Raw genomic sequence first — 18,258 nt, 5'->3', positions numbered from 1 at the left:
CGAAAAGGTGGAGAAGGCCAGCGGCGACCTTTCGCTCCTCTTTTGACTCAATTTCTCTTTCACCTCCCTCAGAAGGCATGGACGACGTGAGCAGTGCGCCCAAGGTCGAGAAGGCCAAGATGGAGGAGCAGCCCGTCATGCCCATGCAGGTGCACACTCCCGTCAATGACTATGAGGTCGACTACGAGAAGCATGGCGCGGATCGCGACTCGAATCCCTACCCGGATCTGAAGCGGAAGCTGAAGAGCAGGCATCTGCAGATGATTGCCATTGGTGAGTGGTGTCTTCCTTGGGTCGGAGAAGAATTTTCCATACTGATAGAATTTTTGCGCAGGTGGCACAATCGGAACGGGTCTGTTCATCGGGAGCGGCACGGCCATTGCCTATGGAGGGCCCATTGGAGCCCTCATCGCCTATATCTTTGTCGGAACCATCGTGTTTTCGGTCATGACGGCGCTGGGTGAGATCGCGACTTATATCCCAATCCCCGGCGCGTTCACCGCGTACGCCACCCGTTTGATCGATCCTAGCCTGGGTTTCTCCATGGGTTGGATCTATTGGTTCTCATGGGCATCGACATTTGCGTTAGAGTTGACGGCCACCGGTCTGATCATTCAGTACTGGGACGAGACCATCAATATTGCCATCTTCATTGCCGTCTTCTGGGTCATAATCATCATCTTCAACCTGATGCCTGTCGGCTTCTACGGCGAAATGGAGTTTTGGTTTTCGAGCGTCAAGGTCTTGACGGTGATCGGCTTCATGATCTTTGCCATCTGTATGAATGCCGGTGTTGGCCAGGAGGGTTATCTCGGCTTCCGATACTGGGTGGATCCAGGCCCATTCACGGCCAAACAAAACTATCTGATCTCCGGGGATGTCCCGCTGGCCAAGTTTGTCGGATTTTGGAATGTTCTGATTCAAGCCGGCTTCTCCTACCAGGGTACCGAGTTGGTCGGTATTGCCGCCGGTGAGACGGAGAACCCCCGGAAGACGGTGCCGTCGGCCATCCGCAAGACTTTCTTCCGGATCGTCTTCTTCTTCATCCTGACCATTTTCTTCATTGGCATCCTGGTGCCCTCGACCGACAAGGGCCTCGTGGCTAGTGAAGGCAGCGGTGCCAGCGCCAACAACGCCAAGGCCTCGCCTTTTGTCATTGCGGTGGAGCGTGCCGGCGTCCACGTCCTCCCGAGTATCATCAACGCGGTCCTGTTGACGGTGGTGCTCTCGGCAGCCAACTCGAATGTCTACAGCGGCAGTCGTATCCTAGTCGGCTTGGCCCAAGAGGGATTCGCCCCGCGCTGGTTCAAGAAGACGACCAAGGGGGGTGTGCCCTACTTCAGTGTGCTCTTCACGGCGCTCTTCGGCTTGCTCGGGTTCCTGAATGTGTCGAGCGAGGGTAGCACCGTGTTCACCTGGCTGATGCAGATCTCGGGCGTGGCTGGTTTCATCACCTGGTGTTCGCTGAATGCCTGCCACCTCGCCTTCCAGCGAGCCCTGAAGGCGCGTGACATCTCCCGCGACCTGCTGCCATACAAGGCCGTCGGCCAACCGTACCTGTCGTGGTACGGGCTATTCTTCAATATCTTGATCATCCTCACGCAGGGATTTACTGCGTTTCTCGGACACTTCCAGGTGCAGGAGTTCTTCATCAACTACCTCAGCCTGATCTTGTTTGTGGTGCTGTACGTGGGCCACAAGGTGATCGTCCGGCCGGCGTTTGTCAAGCCCATCGAGGCCGACCTGGACACGGGCCGCACGGCATTTGAGAACGAGACATGGGAGACGACGGAGTCGACGACGTGGAAGGGCAAGGTGTGGGAGTGGCTGAACTAGGTTGAAGTTGGTTGATTTTTTCTGCATGGCGTTGAAAGGCGTGTATATATACAGACTCATCTCTTTGCATCTCTATACATACCTTACTGTTATTCTGCTATACACGGCAACATGATTATTGACATGGGAAACTAGTAAACCCTATAGTGGCTTACCACGTGCGACAGAACATGTGAACCCCTATGACAACATGTGGCGCCGAGCCTGAGTAATGTCATGTACCGGTACCTGTTCCAGTATGGGCCACACTATGGTGGGCCAGGTACACTACCTGACCCCCGGAGCCGAGGTACTTTTTTTTCCAAAAGGCGCTTTAACCCAACTCGTCCTGCTCTCCGACCCTCCCTGTTGTTCGCTCGTCCGACCATTCTTTTTCTCTCGTTCTTCCCCTCGTCACTCTCTTTCAGTCCTCGAGCTCCCTGTTCTGTTCGGCCATATCGTCGTTGGGAGGTCGTGCTCGACATTTATTATTGTTATTTTTTGGCCGGTACTGTGTAAGCATCAATCTCTCGCGACACTGCTGCTCCGTCTCTAACCATCGGTCCGCCCCAGATAGATCATCATTCCTCTCCGGATAGACCATGTTCTTCTCGCAACCCCCTCACCTCGCCAAGGCGGAGGAGCTCAAGCAGGAGCCTCCCAAAGGCACTCCCTACTCCGTTCCCCTGCCCGGCTCCGAGAAGCCCGGCCGCAGCCGGGTATACCGGGCATGGAACTCGCAGAAGGAGCTGCTGCAGACCTTGGATCCCCAGGTATGCCACCTATGACAAGCGCGCGTGGATATTTCTGACAACGGCAGGTCTTGACGGCCCACGATATGTTCGAGTCGACTGCGAATCGCCAACCCAAGAACCACTGTCTGGGATGGCGCCCATTCAACCCGACCACCAAGACGTTTGATCAGTACCAGTGGATCAACTACGAGACCGTGCAGAAGCGCCGTGCCGCTTTTGGCGCGGGTCTGGTTGAGCTGCACCACAAGCACAACTGTCATCGCTCGGGCCAGTATGGCATTGGTCTCTGGTGCCAGAACCGCCCGGAGTGGCAGATCACCGGTGAGTTTAAGAAGAAGCATCAAGACCGGTTGGAGGAGACTGATTCGATCTAGATCTGGCCTGCATGTCACAGGGCCTCTATTCCGTCTCCATCTACGATGTCCTGGCCCCGGATGCCACGGAATACATCATCAACCATGCGGAGCTGAACTGCGTGGTTACTTCTTTGCCGCATATCCCGACGTTGCTCAAGCTCAAGCCCGCTCTGCCGAATCTCAAGATGATTGTCTGCCTCGACCCACTGGATGCCGGCGAGCAAGATGGCCACTCGAAGCGGGCGCTGCTGGAGTCGATGGCGGCCGGCCAAGATCTGGTCATCTACACCATGGACCAGGTGGAGGAACTGGGCCTCGCGTCCAAGCGCGGTAACAACCCTCCGTCACCGTCGGACATTGTGACCATCAACTACACTTCGGGCACAACGGGCCCCCCTAAGGGTGTGGTCTTGACGCACGGAAGTGCCGTGGCCGCCACATCTGCTGGCCTGATGACCGTTGGCCAGGCCCGCGGTGACACCATGTGCTCGTACCTTCCGCTGGCCCACATCTACGCTCGTCTTGCTGAGCACACAGCTTTCTGGGGCGGTGCGCGCATCGGCTATTTCCATGGTAACATTGTGGAGCTGGTCGATGACCTGAAGCTCCTGAAGCCCACTGGGTTTATGTCCGTCCCGCGCCTCTATAGCCGTTTTGGCACTGCGGTGCGCGCTGCAACGGTCGAGGCGCCAGGCTTCAAGGGTGCCTTGTCCCGGCATATCGTCGCGGCCAAGACTGCCAACCTGAAGAACTCCGATCCCTCCAAGGCCACCGTGCATCACGCTCTGTACGATCGTATCTGGGCCAAGAAGGTGGCCGCTGCGCTCGGACTGGAGCGCGCGAAATACATGGTGTCGGGCTCCGCGCCTCTGGACCCGACTCTGCACAACTTCCTGCGTGTGGCTACCGGTACTGATGTCCTGCAGGGCTACGGCCTGACCGAGACCTATGCCTGCGCCACTGCCCAGTCGGACCGGGACTTGACGGCTGGCAACTGCGGCCGCCTCGCTCCCTGCGTGGAGGCTTGTCTGGTGTCTCTGCCAGACATGGAGTACTATGTGGATGACAAGCCGCACCCGCGTGGAGAGTTGCTTCTGCGCGGCAACAACTTGTTCCGGGAATACTTCAAGAACCCGGAGGAGACATCCAAAGCGATGACCGAGGACGGCTGGTTCCGCACTGGCGATGTTTGCACCATTGACGAGATGGGTCGCTTCACCATCATTGACCGCCGCAAGAACGTGCTCAAGCTGGCTCAGGGCGAGTACATTTCCCCCGAGCGGCTGGAGGGTGTCATTCTCTCGGAGCTGGGTTATCTCGCCCAGGCCTATGTGCATGGTGACAGTATGCAGACCTTCCTGGTTGGTGTCTTCGGTGTTCAGCCGGACATGTTTGCCCCTTTCGCCAGCAAGGTTCTGGGCCGCTCCATCGCTGCCACCGACCTGGAAGGCATTAAAACGTCTCTGAATGACGATAAGATCCGGCGTGCTGTGCTACGTGACCTTGAGAAGGTCGCCAAGAAGCACAAGCTGGCTGGCTACGAGCGTGTCCGAAACTGTGCGATTAAGGTGGAACCTTTCTCGGTTGAGAACAACCTGCTCACCCCGACGTAAGTCTTGACTATTGCCCCTTCATTCATCTTCATACTGACCAATGCTTCTAGTCTCAAGCTCAAGCGTCCTCCCACGGCCAAGGCATTCCGCCCGCTCCTGGACCAGCTCTATGCCCAGGCTTTGGAGGAGGAGTCAGCACCCAAGGCCAAGCTGTAGGGGCATTTTCATTTTGTTTTGAACGTACACATGCATGTTTTGTACCTTCGGTCACCTTGTCGCTTGACTTGCTCCAAGCACTGTACATAAGAATCCCTGGATTGGACCATAAGTCCATCCATCCACGCACTGTAGTATATTCGGAGTCAAGTATTGTGTTTATCTCGGCCTCTTCCCGGTTATATCATTGTTGCTGCGATAGACAGTCGGCCAAGAGCAAGGGCCAGTGTAGTTAGTACGCACTGCGATCGGTGAGGTCGGAGTCACCGTACAGTAAAAAGAGCTGAGAATATTCCCAAGGTTGGAGAGAAAGAGATTATGATAGTATAGTAAAAATATATGTTTATGTACTGCCAGTCCTTATATACTGGATATCCTCCCCTGACCGCTCTAATTGACACGAGGAAAAAAAAGGTGATAATTCACAAGGGCAATCCTGACCTTCCAAATAAAGAGACAAAACGATCTTCTAAGATCAACTGCAGGCATTTTCACTCAGATTCGCCTCAACAACTCCCCAGGAAACTCGGCAGATACGCAGGTGTTGGTTTACTTGCGAATGCTGCGAGCCTTGCGGGCCTTGACCATCATATCGTACAGGACATCCTTGAAAGCAAAGAGGAACGCAGCAGTGATGGCACTTTGAGTGACCTTGGGGCCAATGCCTGCAAAACGGACGTTAGTACAAAGAGCAATACCAATTAACTGGCAATCAACTTACCCTTGTAGAGGCCAGTATATCCCTCTTCCCGAATAATCCGCTTCAGGCTTCCATTCAGGCTCTCCTTGGGGCCATCCTTGCTGGCCACATGCATTCGGCTCTTGATAGTAATGTAGGGGTAGGTAATGCTGGTAGCCAAGATCTTGCCCAGAGCGCCCAGGTAGAACGCATCCTTGGGGGTCATCCGGCGGCGTCGTTCGACAATATTCTTCAATTGTTCGAATATGGTGTATTGCAGGATCGGGTTGATCACCAGGACCAGTGCCGGGAGGACACCAGCAAAGAGAGACTTGGGGCCCTCTTTCTGCAGTAGTTCCATGAGGGTGCTAAAAGTGGAGGGGCTTGGCTTCTTGGGCGCCCCGGGGAGGCCTTGCTCGTCCCCGGACTTGTTGCGAGCTGTCATGCGAGTGTTGATGACCCAGATCGGGTTGGTAATCAGCACCGTGGCACTGCCGGCGATTGCGCCCGCAATCATGGACTCGGAAGTTGACAGCTTCTTGGAAGCGCGCCCAGCCTTGATAGCAGCCTTCTCGAAGGTGGACCGGGTCCACTCATACCAGTAATAGTACACAAAGTTGGTGACACTGATTCCGAACAGCGCTGACTCCAGGCCAGCATAGAGGCCCGAGATTCCCTCCCGCTGAACGATGCGCCGCACGGCATCGAGGGTGGTCGAGTGCGCACGCTTGGACTCGACTTGGGCTCGGGTCGACAGGGTGATCAAGGGATATCTGCAGGAGGACTTTCAGTTAGCATTATGAGCAGATAAAGAAAGACTCCGGATGTGCACACGTCATGATCATGGACAGAATGCCACCTCCCGCGCCGGCCAGCGCGTGGGCGATATTGTCGCTCTGCTGGACGGCGGTGGAAACCGCCGCCTTCTTCTGTTGCTCGGTGGGTTGGGACATTGCGAGGCCGTGGGTGAGAAGGAGTGGCAAGTCAAGAGACACGAAAGACGGGATAGAAAGGAAAAGAAGAAAGCACCCCCTGGGGAAAAGCGCGATGAATAAGAGGGCGAGAATGATTCGGCTGGGGGATTTACATGACGTTTTGCCGAACGCTGGGCCTCGGCAGAGGGAGTGTAGAAGGTGGTATTGGTATTACCGCACCGTCATTTTGACCGCAGAGTATGTATACGAGGGACATGCCACTGTACAACATGCAGCGGATTCTCTGTAAAGCCCGAAAGAGAATCGAGAGAGAGAGAGATACCTGGTTATATTTCTGGTTATTCTGATGGCGGATACTCTCTCCTAACCATCTAGCTCCAAACATGGAACATCCATCCTCGACTCCAGCATGGCATGTGACGATCTACCACTAATGAATGTATCGGTATACTGGCTACACATGCTGGCAATCTTTTTTAAACCTCATCCATTCCGAGGAATCTCAAACCTACAAACAGAGGGAATGCGGCCACGCACAAATAAGAAGGAGGAAAAAAAAAGAAAAGGCAGTAATCACATAGGAAGACAAAACGCAGAACGAGGTCAGAAAAACGCAGGCCGTCTAAAGGAAGAAAGAAAAGGACCCCAACGGGCGCTCTCACGGCGGGCCATCATCCTCTTCCCGTCCCCCTCGGCTGAATCGAAGCCAACCGACGAGATCCTACGCCGCTTTCGAAACCCTCCATCAAGTGCGCCAAAATGAAAGCTCAGCTCCCATCGTCTCAATCAGCAGCAACCGCCGGCCGAGCCGGACTGGACGCCCTGGCCCTGACCCACCTGCACAGTCGGCTTGTTGTTCGCCGTGGCCGTGCCCATGCGCTCCTTGATCTGTCGTGCCATTGTCAAGAACGCCTGCTCCACGTTCGACGCGTTCTTGGCAGATGTCTCCAGGAAGGGAATTCCAAGGCTGTCGGCGAATTCCTGGAAACCGATGAGCAACCACTCCCTGCGGCGAGGGAGATTGGGGGAAATACCTTGGCCACTGTGTATTCCACAACCTTCTTGTCCTCCATATCGCTCTTGTTGCCAACGAGGAGCTTGTTGACACCCTCCGTAGCGTAGCGGTCAATCTCCTGGAGCCACTGCTTGACATTGTTGAAAGAGTCCATGTCGGTCACGTCGTACACCACGCAGATGCCGTGGGCGCCCCGGTAGTACGAGGATGTGATGGTCCGGAACCGTTCCTGACCAGCAGTGTCCCACTGTATTCGTTGTTAGCCTTGCTGGCCCCATCCGGCCGAATACGAAGGGCCAAATCATACAATCTGAAGCTTCACCGTCTTGCCGTCAAGTTCGATGGTCCGGATTTTCTGCGTTGACGGGCACTGTCAGCCAAGAGATTCCGTAAAGAGGATAGCCGGCGGGGTTTCAAAACACATACGAAGTCCACACCGATGGTGGAGATATAACTTTCGGTGTAGGTGTCATCGGCAAAACGCAGCAGCAGGCAAGACTTTCCGACACCGGAGTCACCGATGAGGAGAAGCTTGAACAGGTAGTCGTATCTATCGCGATGGTTAGATATTGCAGACGGGCGGAGTGGCACGGTGCGGGTTCGAGGGGGCCGCTGAGGAAACTAGGCAGCGACACAGAGGTACTCTGGACGTTCGGATAATTGTCAGCCAAATGGGTCACCAACAAAGGGATATCATATTAGAGGAGACAAGTCTGTAGAGGGAGAGCATGTCGCGGAGGGAAGAGGTCGTAGTGTTCAGGTGTGGGTGGAAGGCTTACCACTCGGGATTCATGATGATGAAGCGAGGAAGAGTGCGACCGGTGGGAACAAGAAGACCGAAAGACAGGAAGAACAAACCGGCCCGGACGAAGAAGATCAAACAGGTATAGTAGTGGTCTTGGGGCCAAGTCGATGATGATGAGGAGGATGATGATGGAATGAATGAAGAGGGCCTGAAATGATATGATAGGAGGAGGTCGAGGAAGCCACAGGCACCTGATGCGCAACTCCACCTGATCTTCATCGTCTGATCTAACCATACGGCGGTAATCGCACATCTGGGTAGATACGTATAGTATAGTCGCTAAATGGTAGAGACACTGTAATTATTAAAATGTATTCTATCCTATTTTGAAGCGTAGTAGTAGAGATAATAAGGGTAGACGTCAGTTCTGTCGGATCGTGTAGAATTGATGTAGTGAAATGAAAAGTCAATATGATCGGAGGGATGTCAATAGGTAAATATGCTGCGAAGACGGAGACTACACTACATGTCTCTAGGTGTGTGGCTAACACTAGGGGTGTGTGCGATTATCCCAATCGACATCTACTTTCAAACCTACTAAAGGAGGTAGGTAGCTGGCAACTACGAAGTAACCACGAGGTTCCCAACCAACACGTAAGAAAGAAATAAATCGAGTTATTCAAAGACGGATCCCTCACGCATACCGATGCGCCTGCAGCCACTCCACCACCTTCGCCGCATCCCGCTCCTGGTAGCACGCGTTGGTCCGGATGCTGTCCGAAACAATCACCAGCGCCCGCTGATATGCGCTCGTGTCCTTGTTCTGGAAGAACGAGGCAATGTCCTCGCCAGTCGCATGATCCGCGAACTTGGTGAGTCCCATTCGCACAAAGCGCTCAATCACCACGTTGCTGGCCGACAGTCGCGTCGACACGGTGTCCCAGTTGTCCTTCATATACTTCCACAACAGGTGGCGCATCTTGGAGTTCGCCGCCAGAGACACGGCACCGCTGTGGATGTCCTGGATAGCCACCTTGTCGGAAAAGACAAAGTCCAGGTAGTCCTGCACCAGGGCCGGCTCCTTCGTGCGACCGAGCGCGCTCAGGCAAATCTCCTTGCCATCTACCGAGTCCGTCCGGAGGTATTCTTCCTTGACGGCCTCGTATTCCTTCCGGCCGCCCTCTGATACATTGAGGCTGAAGATGACTGACCGCAAGTTGGTGTGCACCGCATCCTGGTCTTTGCCCGTGGCCCACAGGTCGAAGCGTCGCTTGGCTTCCGCAATGATCCTATAGATACTCGTCAGAAACGCGGTACTCACCATCTTCTACACCAGCATGGACTCACCCTTCATGGCCAGCATTACCAGCCATCCCAATCAGAAGTTTCCGCAGCTGCACAGTGAGGTAGTCTTCATTGGGTGAAAATTCCCAGCCAATCTTCTCCGCCGCAGGGGAGGCAAGGTTCAACGTAAACTTTTTCAGGCCCTCGGCGGCTTGTTCGTTCTGGGAGAAGACAGAGCGGAGGTTGGCCAGCGACGAGGAGATTTGCGACCAAACACTGCAGATCAAAAATTAGAGATTATCGCGAACGGCCACGGAGCGCAGGAAACATCTTACAGGTAGTCTTTCTCTCCCTTGAATCCTTCCAGAAGAGCCAGCAAGGCCGGCGTGGTACCTTCTCCGGAAACCGCAAGCGCGGCAGCATCGCCCAGCAAGCCAATCTTGTCTTCGGTGCTCAGAAGATCAAGAGACTGGCCGAGCTTCGCCAGACGTGCCGGGGGGTAGTTGGTCCGGTAGAACCCAGCCAGGTCCTTGTTGATCTTGTAGAAGGCATCTTCGCCGACGCCTCCAATGGTATCAGACTTGTTTGTGAGGGCGCGAGTGTCAATATTGGCCAGCTGGGGACCAGACTTGAGGCCGAGAGGGATCCACCAAGTAGTCTGATCCTCCTCGGCTTTCGCATCCCCGGTGGACAAGAATCGATTCTGGCGAACGCTGATTTGACCAGGCTCTTCGGCTACCGTGACAACGGGGAATCCAATTTTCCGAATCCAGGGATCCTGGAGAGGAGGAGTCAGATAGACTTGGAGTCGAATCAAATATGGGCTTAACTAACCATGAAGGTGTGCACATCCTGGCCAGAGGCTTCGCTCAAAGCGGACCACAGGTCATTCGTAGTCGCATTTCCTAGAAGAAAATCAGCAAGGTTGCATTTCAATATACAGAGGAACACCCTTACCATAGGCATGTGCCTTAAGGTAGGTCGCCACGCCGCGGAGGAACGTCTCGCGGCCGAGATGAACACTCAGCATGCGGATCACAGAGCTTCCCTTGAGGTAGCTGATATGGTCGAAGATTTGATCGACTTCAAGAGCATTTCGGACCGGAACCTCAATAGGGTGCGAAGCGCGCAGCGAGTCGAGATGGAATGCTTGTTGAACACCCTCAGCCTGGAACAATGTCAATCGCGGACTCAACAAAACCGTGGATACCTCGGGAATTGCGTACAACAAATTGAGACCAAACGTTCCATTCTGCGTATGTATGTCAGGATTTGCACGACTAGCTTCGCCATCGGAGAGGTCGACTCACCAGGATAAAAGTGATCGACAGCCAGCCAGCCGACCCAGGTTGCGAAACCCTCGTTGAGCCAGAGCTCATTCCACCAATCCATCGTCACGAGGTTGCCAAACCACTGGTGGGCCAGTTCTACGATGCGATATATCAGATCCAGTCCGGTCATCGTGGCGGGGAGGGTCTCACCGTGTGCAACAACATAAGCAATGCGATTTTTATACCGGTTATCAGATTTTCCTTCATCGAAGAGGACGGCAGTGGTCCGATAGGTAACAAGTCCCCAATTCTCCATGGCACCCATCGCAAATTCGTGGACCGCCAGGAGATCCGCCTTGGGAAGTGGGTACTCGATCTCGAAGACCTCGGAAAAGTAGTCGACCGTCCGATGAGCACACTCCAGCGCAAACCGAGCCTGCTCCTTGAGACCCCGCGTGGTGTAGACGCGAACTGGAATGCTCTTGCCCTGATACTTACGCTCGGTCATCGCCTCAACATATTCAAAATCGCCAACTGCCCATGCCAGGAGCTGCAGGAGCGAACACTGGGTTAGCCAAGGGCACATCCATCTACGGATATGTCTGGGATACTGACGTAAGTGCTCATCACGGGCGTCTTCTCAAAGGTGACGAATTTGAGCCCAGAGTGGCTGCCGTCTCTTTCCGATTTGATCGGCATGTTGCTGAGCGCAGTCTGCTGCTTGGGCACCTCGATCTCGAAATCGAATGCTGCTTTCAAGTTCGGCTCATCGAAGCAGGGGAAAGCCCTCCGCGCATCGCATGACTCGAATTGGGTGCTCAACATGTAGGAGAAGTCGCCCTCCTTGGGGGTGTCGGCGGCCGGCTCTCCTACGGGCTTATACTTGGAGCGGTAGAAACCGGCCATGGCATCGTTCATGATTCCGGTGAAGTTGATAGACAACACGATATCCTGGGGCGCAATTTCCTGCGGGAACTTGAACGTGACCCGTTCCGATTTCTTGTCGTAGGAGATATCGGATGCCTTGGCCAGCTGGGCACCTGTGGAGAGACAGGGCCGCACGGTCAGCTTGTCTGATCGCAGTCACGGCGCAATGGACACCCACCATCCTTGTTCAGAACTTCCGCATGCTGTACCTCCAACTCCTTCGCGTTCAGGACAATCTCGTTGGTGGGGCGGGCGACCTTTGCATCGACCTTGACCAGGCCCTTGTATCCCCAGGAGCCACCGAGCTGCAGGTCGAAGAGCGAGACGTGGTAATTGACGGGTTTGGCCCTGGTCGTCGCAGTCAGCTCCGGACACAAACACTCACAGAGGCACCCACGAGGGATCCCCGAAGGATGATGGCGGGTACATCACTCACACGTCAGGCAGAGTCTCTCTGTCAGAGGTCATGATGCGAGCTTCAGCGGAGCAATATCTGATGGGGGTTTTGAATTGAACTTGGGGAGCGACCGAGACGGGACGGGGGAGAAGTCGACGGGGATGGCGGGAAGAGAAGGAGAAGGAGGGAAGAAGATGAAGCGCGCGAGAAGAACAGGAGGAGGAGGAGGAGGGGGAGGGGCCAGGGCGGCCTGGACGGGCAACCGTTGCAATGCGGCGGACACTACTGGTCCCCCACATCGGCTATCGTCGGTATAGTGGTTAGAAGATAGTGGTGTGAGTGTGAAATAAATTAGGTAGAGTGAACTAAATATTAGTTGTAGTTAGGTGTGGGAGCTTGGGCCAGGCCGAGCCTGATTAACGGAGTGCGGCTCCCGATCGCCAGGACTTGGACACACTCCCACCCACTCCCACCACACCATGGCCGACTCCGACGAGGAATACGTGGGCGAGGTCACCGACGACGAGGACGACTTCCAAGTCTCGCGCACTGGCCCCGAGCGCCGCTCCAGGAGGCGCAAACAGCGAGGCGGCGCCGAGTGGGAGCTGTCCCGGACCTGGGAGACACTGGTCGAGGGCGCCGATGGCACCATCAGCTCCACGGTCGAGGGCCTGCTCGAGGCCGGGAAGCGCAAACGGTGAGTCTCCGTTTCTCTCTCCCTCTCTCCATACTAAGCCAACAAACCCGAATTGCGCAGATTGTTGAAAGACACAACACCGCTGCAACGCGGCATCATTCGACACCTGATCCTGACTCTGGACCTCTCGCAGTCCATGTCCGAAAAGGATCTCCGGCCCACCCGATATCTGTTAACCCTGCGATATGCCCAGGAGTTCGTGCGCGAGTTCTTCGAGCAAAATCCCATCTCCCAACTCGGCGTGCTGGGCCTGCGAGACGGTCTCGCCATTCGAATCAGCGATATGAGCGGCAATCCCACGGAGCACCTGACGGCAATCCAGGCGCTGAAACCCCAGGACCCAAAAGGCCTCCCAAGTCTACAGAATGGCCTCGAAATGGCCCGAGGTGCCCTCTTGTCCGTTGCCCTCTGCCCGCTCCTGCTTCCATCCACGCTGACCGGTTGTCCATAGTCATACCCCAAGCCATGGAACCCGAGAAGTGCTGATCCTGTTCGGGTCTCTCCTGTCCTCTGATCCGGGCGATATTCACCAAACCATCAATACCCTGATCAGCGACCAGATCCGGGTCCGGATCGTCGGCCTGGCCGCGCAGGTGGCCATCTGCCGCGAACTGTGCACGAGAACCAATGGTGGGGACGAAACAGCATACGGGGTGGCACTCAATGAGCAACATTTCCGAGAGCTGATGATGGACGTCACAACCCCTCCAGCAACAGATTCCCACAAACAATCGGCAAGCTCACTCCTCATGATGGGGTTTCCATCTCGGACCATGGATTCTGCCCCTTCGCTCTGCGCGTGCCATTCGAACCCTTCCCGCGGGGGATATAAATGCTCCCGTTGCCACAGCAAAGTGTGCAGTCTGCCTGCCGAGTGTCCGGCCTGTGGCCTGACCCTGATTCTGTCGACTCACCTTGCGCGATCCTATCATCATCTCTTCCCTCTGATCAACTGGGTGGAGGTGCCATGGCGCAGGGCCTCAAAAAGTGCCGCGTGCTTTGCCTGTGGTATTCCCTTCCCCCCGTACCCTCAGAAGACCAGTGGTCAGTGACAGAAGGGCATGCAAAAGGGATGAGCGTGAGCAGCCGCTATGAATGTACCGCATGCAAGAATCATTTCTGCATTGACTGCGATCTCTTTGCTCACGAGGTTGTACATAATTGTCCCGGTTGCCAGAGCAAGAGTACGCAGCCCCCCGAGGCCCAGTCCGACACGGCGCCAGAGGTTGATGGTATGGACACTACGATGTAGACCAGTCGGCTGGTAGTGCCACTCGATCATCAATGTGATCAAACAATTCCTTCGAAAGCCGACGAGACTTCGTCAGAGAACTGCATAGCCAGAAGAACGTCCACAGATTTCAGAGACACGAACCCCTCGACATGCCAGGGATTGCTTGGGCAATTACAGCAAGCCTGGTCACCACGACATGAGCAAGCATGCTCACATTAGATGGTCCTGGGGGCCGGGTGAAATGACCGCTGGTCAGATATTTCGGCGGTCACTGAACTATTCAAGTAGCTGCTGGGCTTGGTTCATTGGGCAAGCTCAGGGACCGATCGCCTGGGCAAAGCTATCGGACTTTCTCTATATGCTCGTCAATTAGTATCTCAATCCGATATACACTCGGTGCAGAATAAATAGAAATCGAGCACAAAGCCCACTGTACAGTAAGCACGATCTATATTAGCTACTTCAATCGCAACCTCGGCTCCCGCTGCCCCACGCCCTGCGCATTCCTCCTCTCTCTCTCTCTCTCCGACACAATAATTAATCCTACACCATGGCACAGCCCGTAGAAGCCCAAGAGAACCCGCTGGAGCGACTACGTTCGTATCCCTTCCACACCGATCCCGAGTTCGCCAATGGCCTCTCCACCATCCTCGGTCATCCCGACACCCCCGCCACCGAAGCCGAGATCAACCGCGAAGATGACCTCGTCCTGCAAGCTAAATGCTTTTTCTTCTCGCGGTATGCCTGCCAGCGCCAGACATGTTGTCCTAGATTTCGAAGCTCCATACTGATGCGCGCCGGATCACAGAAAAGAGAACCTCAATCCACCCATTGACTTCGCAGCCTATAAATCCTGGCTGGCCGCGCAGTTGACAGAAGCACCCCGGGATTCCGAAATTGTTTCGGGATCGTCACAAACGCCAACGACATCCTCCTCATCAGAGCCCATTCAACCTGGCCCTCAGGCCCCTACAAACCCAGAACCCGCCTATCCATCCTCGTTCGCACATATCGTGGACCTAATCACGACCGGGCAGCCCATTCCCGGGATCCAAGAGATACCGGACACAGTTTTGGAAGGGCATGATTTGTCGAGTGAAAAGCCTCGCAGGCGAAAACCGTGGGAAAGGGAGGAATCGGCGGACATCGCGGAAGACTCTACAAGTGCCGCCCCCTAAGTGTCGCTAGTTCAAGGGAAAAGGATACGGTGCTCATATCAGCAGCGCGCAGAGGAGTCAAAATAATAAAAATGTCATTGCACGCTTGAAACTGACATTAAAACTCGGCAGTGGAGCTGCATGGTTGGATAACAGAATAGAGAACCGCCGTACTACGCCAGAACAGGTATAAAGAGACACGAGTAATGAATGCTCGTAGCCCGTGGAACACGAACAAAGGAGCTTGGGATAACCAACCGTGGGAGAGTAGCCCGAAATGGAATCAACTGGCGGGGGGCACTAGCCATCAAAGTTGTATAGCAGAAATAACCGTAAGACTGATCGAGAACTGAGACACCACATTTCGATTGTCACACACTCGGCTTCACTCGCAGCCTGCATTTGCGGAGAAAGATGACGACAACATCGATAATCCATAGAAAAGAACCTCTTTTTTTGGGTGGGGGGTTTGGTTTGGCAGATCCAAAGGAAACGCGTCAGCGAACATCTCAACGAAACGGGGTATAGTTGGAGCCCCACGGTCCTCCACGACCAAAGCGCCCGCTTGATTGGCTTGTAGTGGAAAGCCTGTCCTCGGTAAACTGGTTGAAACGGCCGATTTGCATACCAGCACCAGGGCCGGGGCGAGTGGCATGAGATGGATTGCAACAGAGCATCGCGACGCGAGAGCCGAATTTGGAGCCACGGAGCGAGACCATGTGTTTCCTATAGATGCCGGTATTTAGCCACGGAAAATTCAGGGTTGGTAGTGGATTGAAGATGTTACGTACCGAATATGGCCGGCGACAAGCTCCCGCTGGTGAGCTGCGGCATTCATCAAGATCCATTGGATCAAATAGTTGCCATACTGGTCACCCGCAACTGAAAGCAAAGCGGAATCAGTACGGACGCAGTAGCGAGGGTGGGACTCTACTCACTATCAGTCAACGGCATCCGGGGTCGGTCAGCGCGGCCAGTGCAGACTCGAGAAAGATAGCGCTCCAGGAACTCAGATCCTCCAATCTTCAGGCATTTCTCTACTATCTTGGAGGCGAACTGATCCATACTGTAGTCCACGGCCCAATGGAGAACATGTTCGACGGCGCGGCTCTTGTCATGGGGAGCCCCATGTTCGCAGATGTGTTGGATACACCAGTTACCAAACTGGCCCCGTGCGAGCACATCGATCTTGCCCAGCACTTCTTCGATTGCCGGTCGCTATCAATTTATTAGCATACCACTTGGACCAAACGAGAAAAAGCCAAGCCCCAAGCAATGGGGCTGTAAAACAGAAAGGAGTACCAACCTTCTCATCCTCCACACAATTCTCGAAGATGTTCTGAACAACCAAGCTTCCCGTCTCCCCCAAAGCCACTTCATGCCACATTCCACGCAGAGCCTCATTGACCTTGGCCATGACCTGAGGAGGCTCTCCGCTCCAGCGGAGTTCGAAGAGTTTCTGCCAAACATGACAAGCGTATCGATGAATAACCGTCTCCGGAATGCGGCGCAAGAGCTCATGAACCATAACTGCCTTGTGTTCCTCGGAGACGCAGTCGAAGGCCTTCTGGATCACATGGCAGCCAAAAGGGTCCATGCTCAGGCTGAGTGTGTTACCTCGAATTGCGTTGGCAATGGCAACAACTTGTTCCGGGGTCCCATGCTCAAAGCAGCGCTGGATCAGAAAGTTGCCAAATCGATTCACCATGAGTGGATACGCCTGGTTCGCAATGGCCTCGATGATGTCGTACTTCTGCTCCGTGGTACCGACCTTGAGCTTTTGCTGCAAAAAGATAGAAGCCTGCTGATCGTTGTTGCAGACAATCTTGTCCACAATGTACTTCCAGTCGCAAGAAACGTTCTTGTCGAGAAGACGTCGGTAGTTGAGCGGCTCCAGCGGAGAGATATACGTCTGGATAGAGTTTCCGCCAGTCTAGATACATTAGAAGCGGAGGATGAAAAAGATAACAAGCGAGGAAACTCACTGATGACGTTGCCCAGGAGGTAGCATTTGTGCTGGCTGACGTGAATTCAGTGGCCGTGGGTGACAGAGGAGTCCCAACGGACGGCGTTTGATAAGAGATCGGGTAGACCCCCAGCTGCTGGTACGCGCTCGATGGTCTATTCACAGGCAATTGAGGAAATTGATCACAGAGGGATCCGGTAGGAAACCCACCCCAAGGCGTGGTAGGTCCTGGAAATGAAGGCGAGCCGCGGGTGCCCTGGGTGATGACCCGACGAGGCCCCAAATTTGAAGCTGGAAGAGACCACATTTGCTCACCCGGTGGGCGGGACTGGAATGCGCACGAAGGCCCCGAAAGCACTCTGTGGGACGGAAGAGCACCACGACTTGCAAAATTCGAGCCGCTCCAGAATCGGGCGGGGTCCTGGCCCAGTGAATTGCTTGAGCCTGGAAGAGCCTCGTATGCATTATCAAAGGCCGATCCATTAGTGCCCACCCCAAGTGACTGCTGCCCTTGCTGAGACCACAGCCCGCGAGCCCGATTGTAGGCCCCTGCCGACAGGGCATCCGAAATATCAGACTGGGAATCATCTTGCGCGGTCCATGCGTCCTGGACTCGGGTGAACGGGATGGGATTCGAGGCATTGAACGCATTCTGCAAATGGCTGATGGTCTGTTCGGTAATCTCACGACCGCCACCAAAATCAACTTCGGAGGGTGGCCCGAGGGCTTGATCCAGGGTATGCTTAATCACGCGGGTTTGAGCCAGCTCTTGCTCCTGGACGGCTATTTTGGAATTTGCGGCAAGCAGCTCTTGTTTGAGACGAAGCAGTTCCGAGGTATCCGCGATGTCTGAGGCCGGCAATAAATCGGGAGTTGAAGTGCTTTGGGAACTGGGAGACGTGCTAGCAAGCACCTCCTTTGGAGAGAGCTTGGCCAGTATCCTCTCCAGTCCCGAAGGCGGTCCGGCCAAGGAATCGGCATTCATGTGCTCCAACTTCTGCTTCTAGGCTTGTCAGACTAGCTTTGCATTTGGCAGTGCGAGAACCAACCTTGCTTGTGGGGACCTCACGGTCCTTGTCCAGACGGCCAAGTCTAGACAATCCGGGGAGAGTGGACATCTTAGCAAGCAGAAACTCGAAACGAGAATCAGCGGAGATGCAAAGGGGACGATGAAGAGGACGAGGAGGGAGAAGGAGAGGGAAAGGGTGGGAAAGAGGGAGAGGGAGGAAGGTGAGAAGAAATAGAAGAGGAAGGGA

At 54.7% G+C, this 18,258-nt stretch overlaps 8 protein-coding genes across 8 annotated transcripts; 4 read left to right on the top strand and 4 right to left on the bottom strand.

The window, feature by feature from the left end:
- Positions 1-77: 77 nt before the first annotated feature.
- On the top strand, positions 78-1,836 carry N7474_001489 (putative arginine transporter; the record flags this gene model as incomplete). The annotated part of the gene is made up of 2 exons (XM_057192904.1): positions 78-273; positions 335-1,836. 2 exons carry the CDS (start codon positions 78-80, stop codon positions 1,834-1,836), a joined length of 1,698 nt encoding a protein of 565 aa, XP_057057857.1.
- Positions 1,837-2,417: 581 nt separating this feature from the next.
- On the top strand, positions 2,418-4,695 carry N7474_001488 (putative AMP-binding enzyme; the record flags this gene model as incomplete). The annotated part of the gene is made up of 4 exons (XM_057192903.1): positions 2,418-2,588; positions 2,636-2,891; positions 2,945-4,535; positions 4,590-4,695. 4 exons carry the CDS (start codon positions 2,418-2,420, stop codon positions 4,693-4,695), a joined length of 2,124 nt encoding a protein of 707 aa, XP_057057856.1.
- Positions 4,696-5,244: 549 nt separating this feature from the next.
- Positions 5,245-6,327, bottom strand: pmp47 (putative peroxisomal membrane protein Pmp47; the record flags this gene model as incomplete). Its single annotated transcript, XM_057192902.1, has 3 exons — positions 5,245-5,360; positions 5,417-6,147; positions 6,209-6,327. The coding sequence occupies 3 exons, from the start codon at positions 6,325-6,327 to the stop codon at positions 5,245-5,247; spliced, it is 966 nt and encodes a 321-aa protein (XP_057057855.1).
- A 768-nt stretch (positions 6,328-7,095) lies between these two features.
- N7474_001486 (Rab family GTPase YPT1) lies at positions 7,096-7,873 on the bottom strand (the record flags this gene model as incomplete). The annotated part of the gene is made up of 4 exons (XM_057192901.1): positions 7,096-7,290; positions 7,344-7,571; positions 7,632-7,679; positions 7,751-7,873. Coding segments are annotated over 4 exons (594 nt in total), but the record flags the coding sequence as incomplete, so codon positions are not given.
- An 890-nt stretch (positions 7,874-8,763) lies between these two features.
- On the bottom strand, positions 8,764-12,247 carry N7474_001485 (M1 family metallopeptidase; the record flags this gene model as incomplete). The annotated part of the gene is made up of 10 exons (XM_057192900.1): positions 8,764-9,358; positions 9,417-9,629; positions 9,689-10,131; positions 10,188-10,258; positions 10,311-10,521; positions 10,580-10,605; positions 10,664-11,174; positions 11,240-11,664; positions 11,730-11,899; positions 11,988-12,247. The coding sequence occupies 10 exons, from the start codon at positions 12,245-12,247 to the stop codon at positions 8,764-8,766; spliced, it is 2,925 nt and encodes a 974-aa protein (XP_057057853.1).
- Positions 12,248-12,427: 180 nt separating this feature from the next.
- On the top strand, positions 12,428-13,697 carry N7474_001484 (TFIIH/NER complex subunit SSL1; the record flags this gene model as incomplete). Its single annotated transcript, XM_057192899.1, has 3 exons — positions 12,428-12,645; positions 12,706-13,041; positions 13,097-13,697. The coding sequence occupies 3 exons, from the start codon at positions 12,428-12,430 to the stop codon at positions 13,695-13,697; spliced, it is 1,155 nt and encodes a 384-aa protein (XP_057057852.1).
- Positions 13,698-14,429: 732 nt separating this feature from the next.
- On the top strand, positions 14,430-15,057 carry N7474_001483 (DUF5572 domain-containing protein; the record flags this gene model as incomplete). The annotated part of the gene is made up of 2 exons (XM_057192898.1): positions 14,430-14,617; positions 14,688-15,057. 2 exons carry the CDS (start codon positions 14,430-14,432, stop codon positions 15,055-15,057), a joined length of 558 nt encoding a protein of 185 aa, XP_057057851.1.
- A 488-nt stretch (positions 15,058-15,545) lies between these two features.
- On the bottom strand, positions 15,546-18,120 carry N7474_001482 (Pumilio-family RNA binding repeat-containing protein; the record flags this gene model as incomplete). The annotated part of the gene is made up of 6 exons (XM_057192897.1): positions 15,546-15,762; positions 15,828-15,918; positions 15,975-16,254; positions 16,343-16,969; positions 17,022-18,005; positions 18,052-18,120. 6 exons carry the CDS (start codon positions 18,118-18,120, stop codon positions 15,546-15,548), a joined length of 2,268 nt encoding a protein of 755 aa, XP_057057850.1.
- Between the last annotated feature and the right edge of the window lie 138 nt (positions 18,121-18,258).

This window comes from Penicillium riverlandense (assembly GCF_028828495.1).
Source record: "Penicillium riverlandense strain IBT 135883 chromosome Unknown utg000001l_segment0_segment0, whole genome shotgun sequence".
NCBI lineage: Eukaryota > Fungi > Ascomycota > Eurotiomycetes > Eurotiales > Aspergillaceae > Penicillium > Penicillium riverlandense.
Note: the sequence above shows the minus strand (reverse complement) of the source record. Positions and strands in the feature narration are given on the sequence as shown.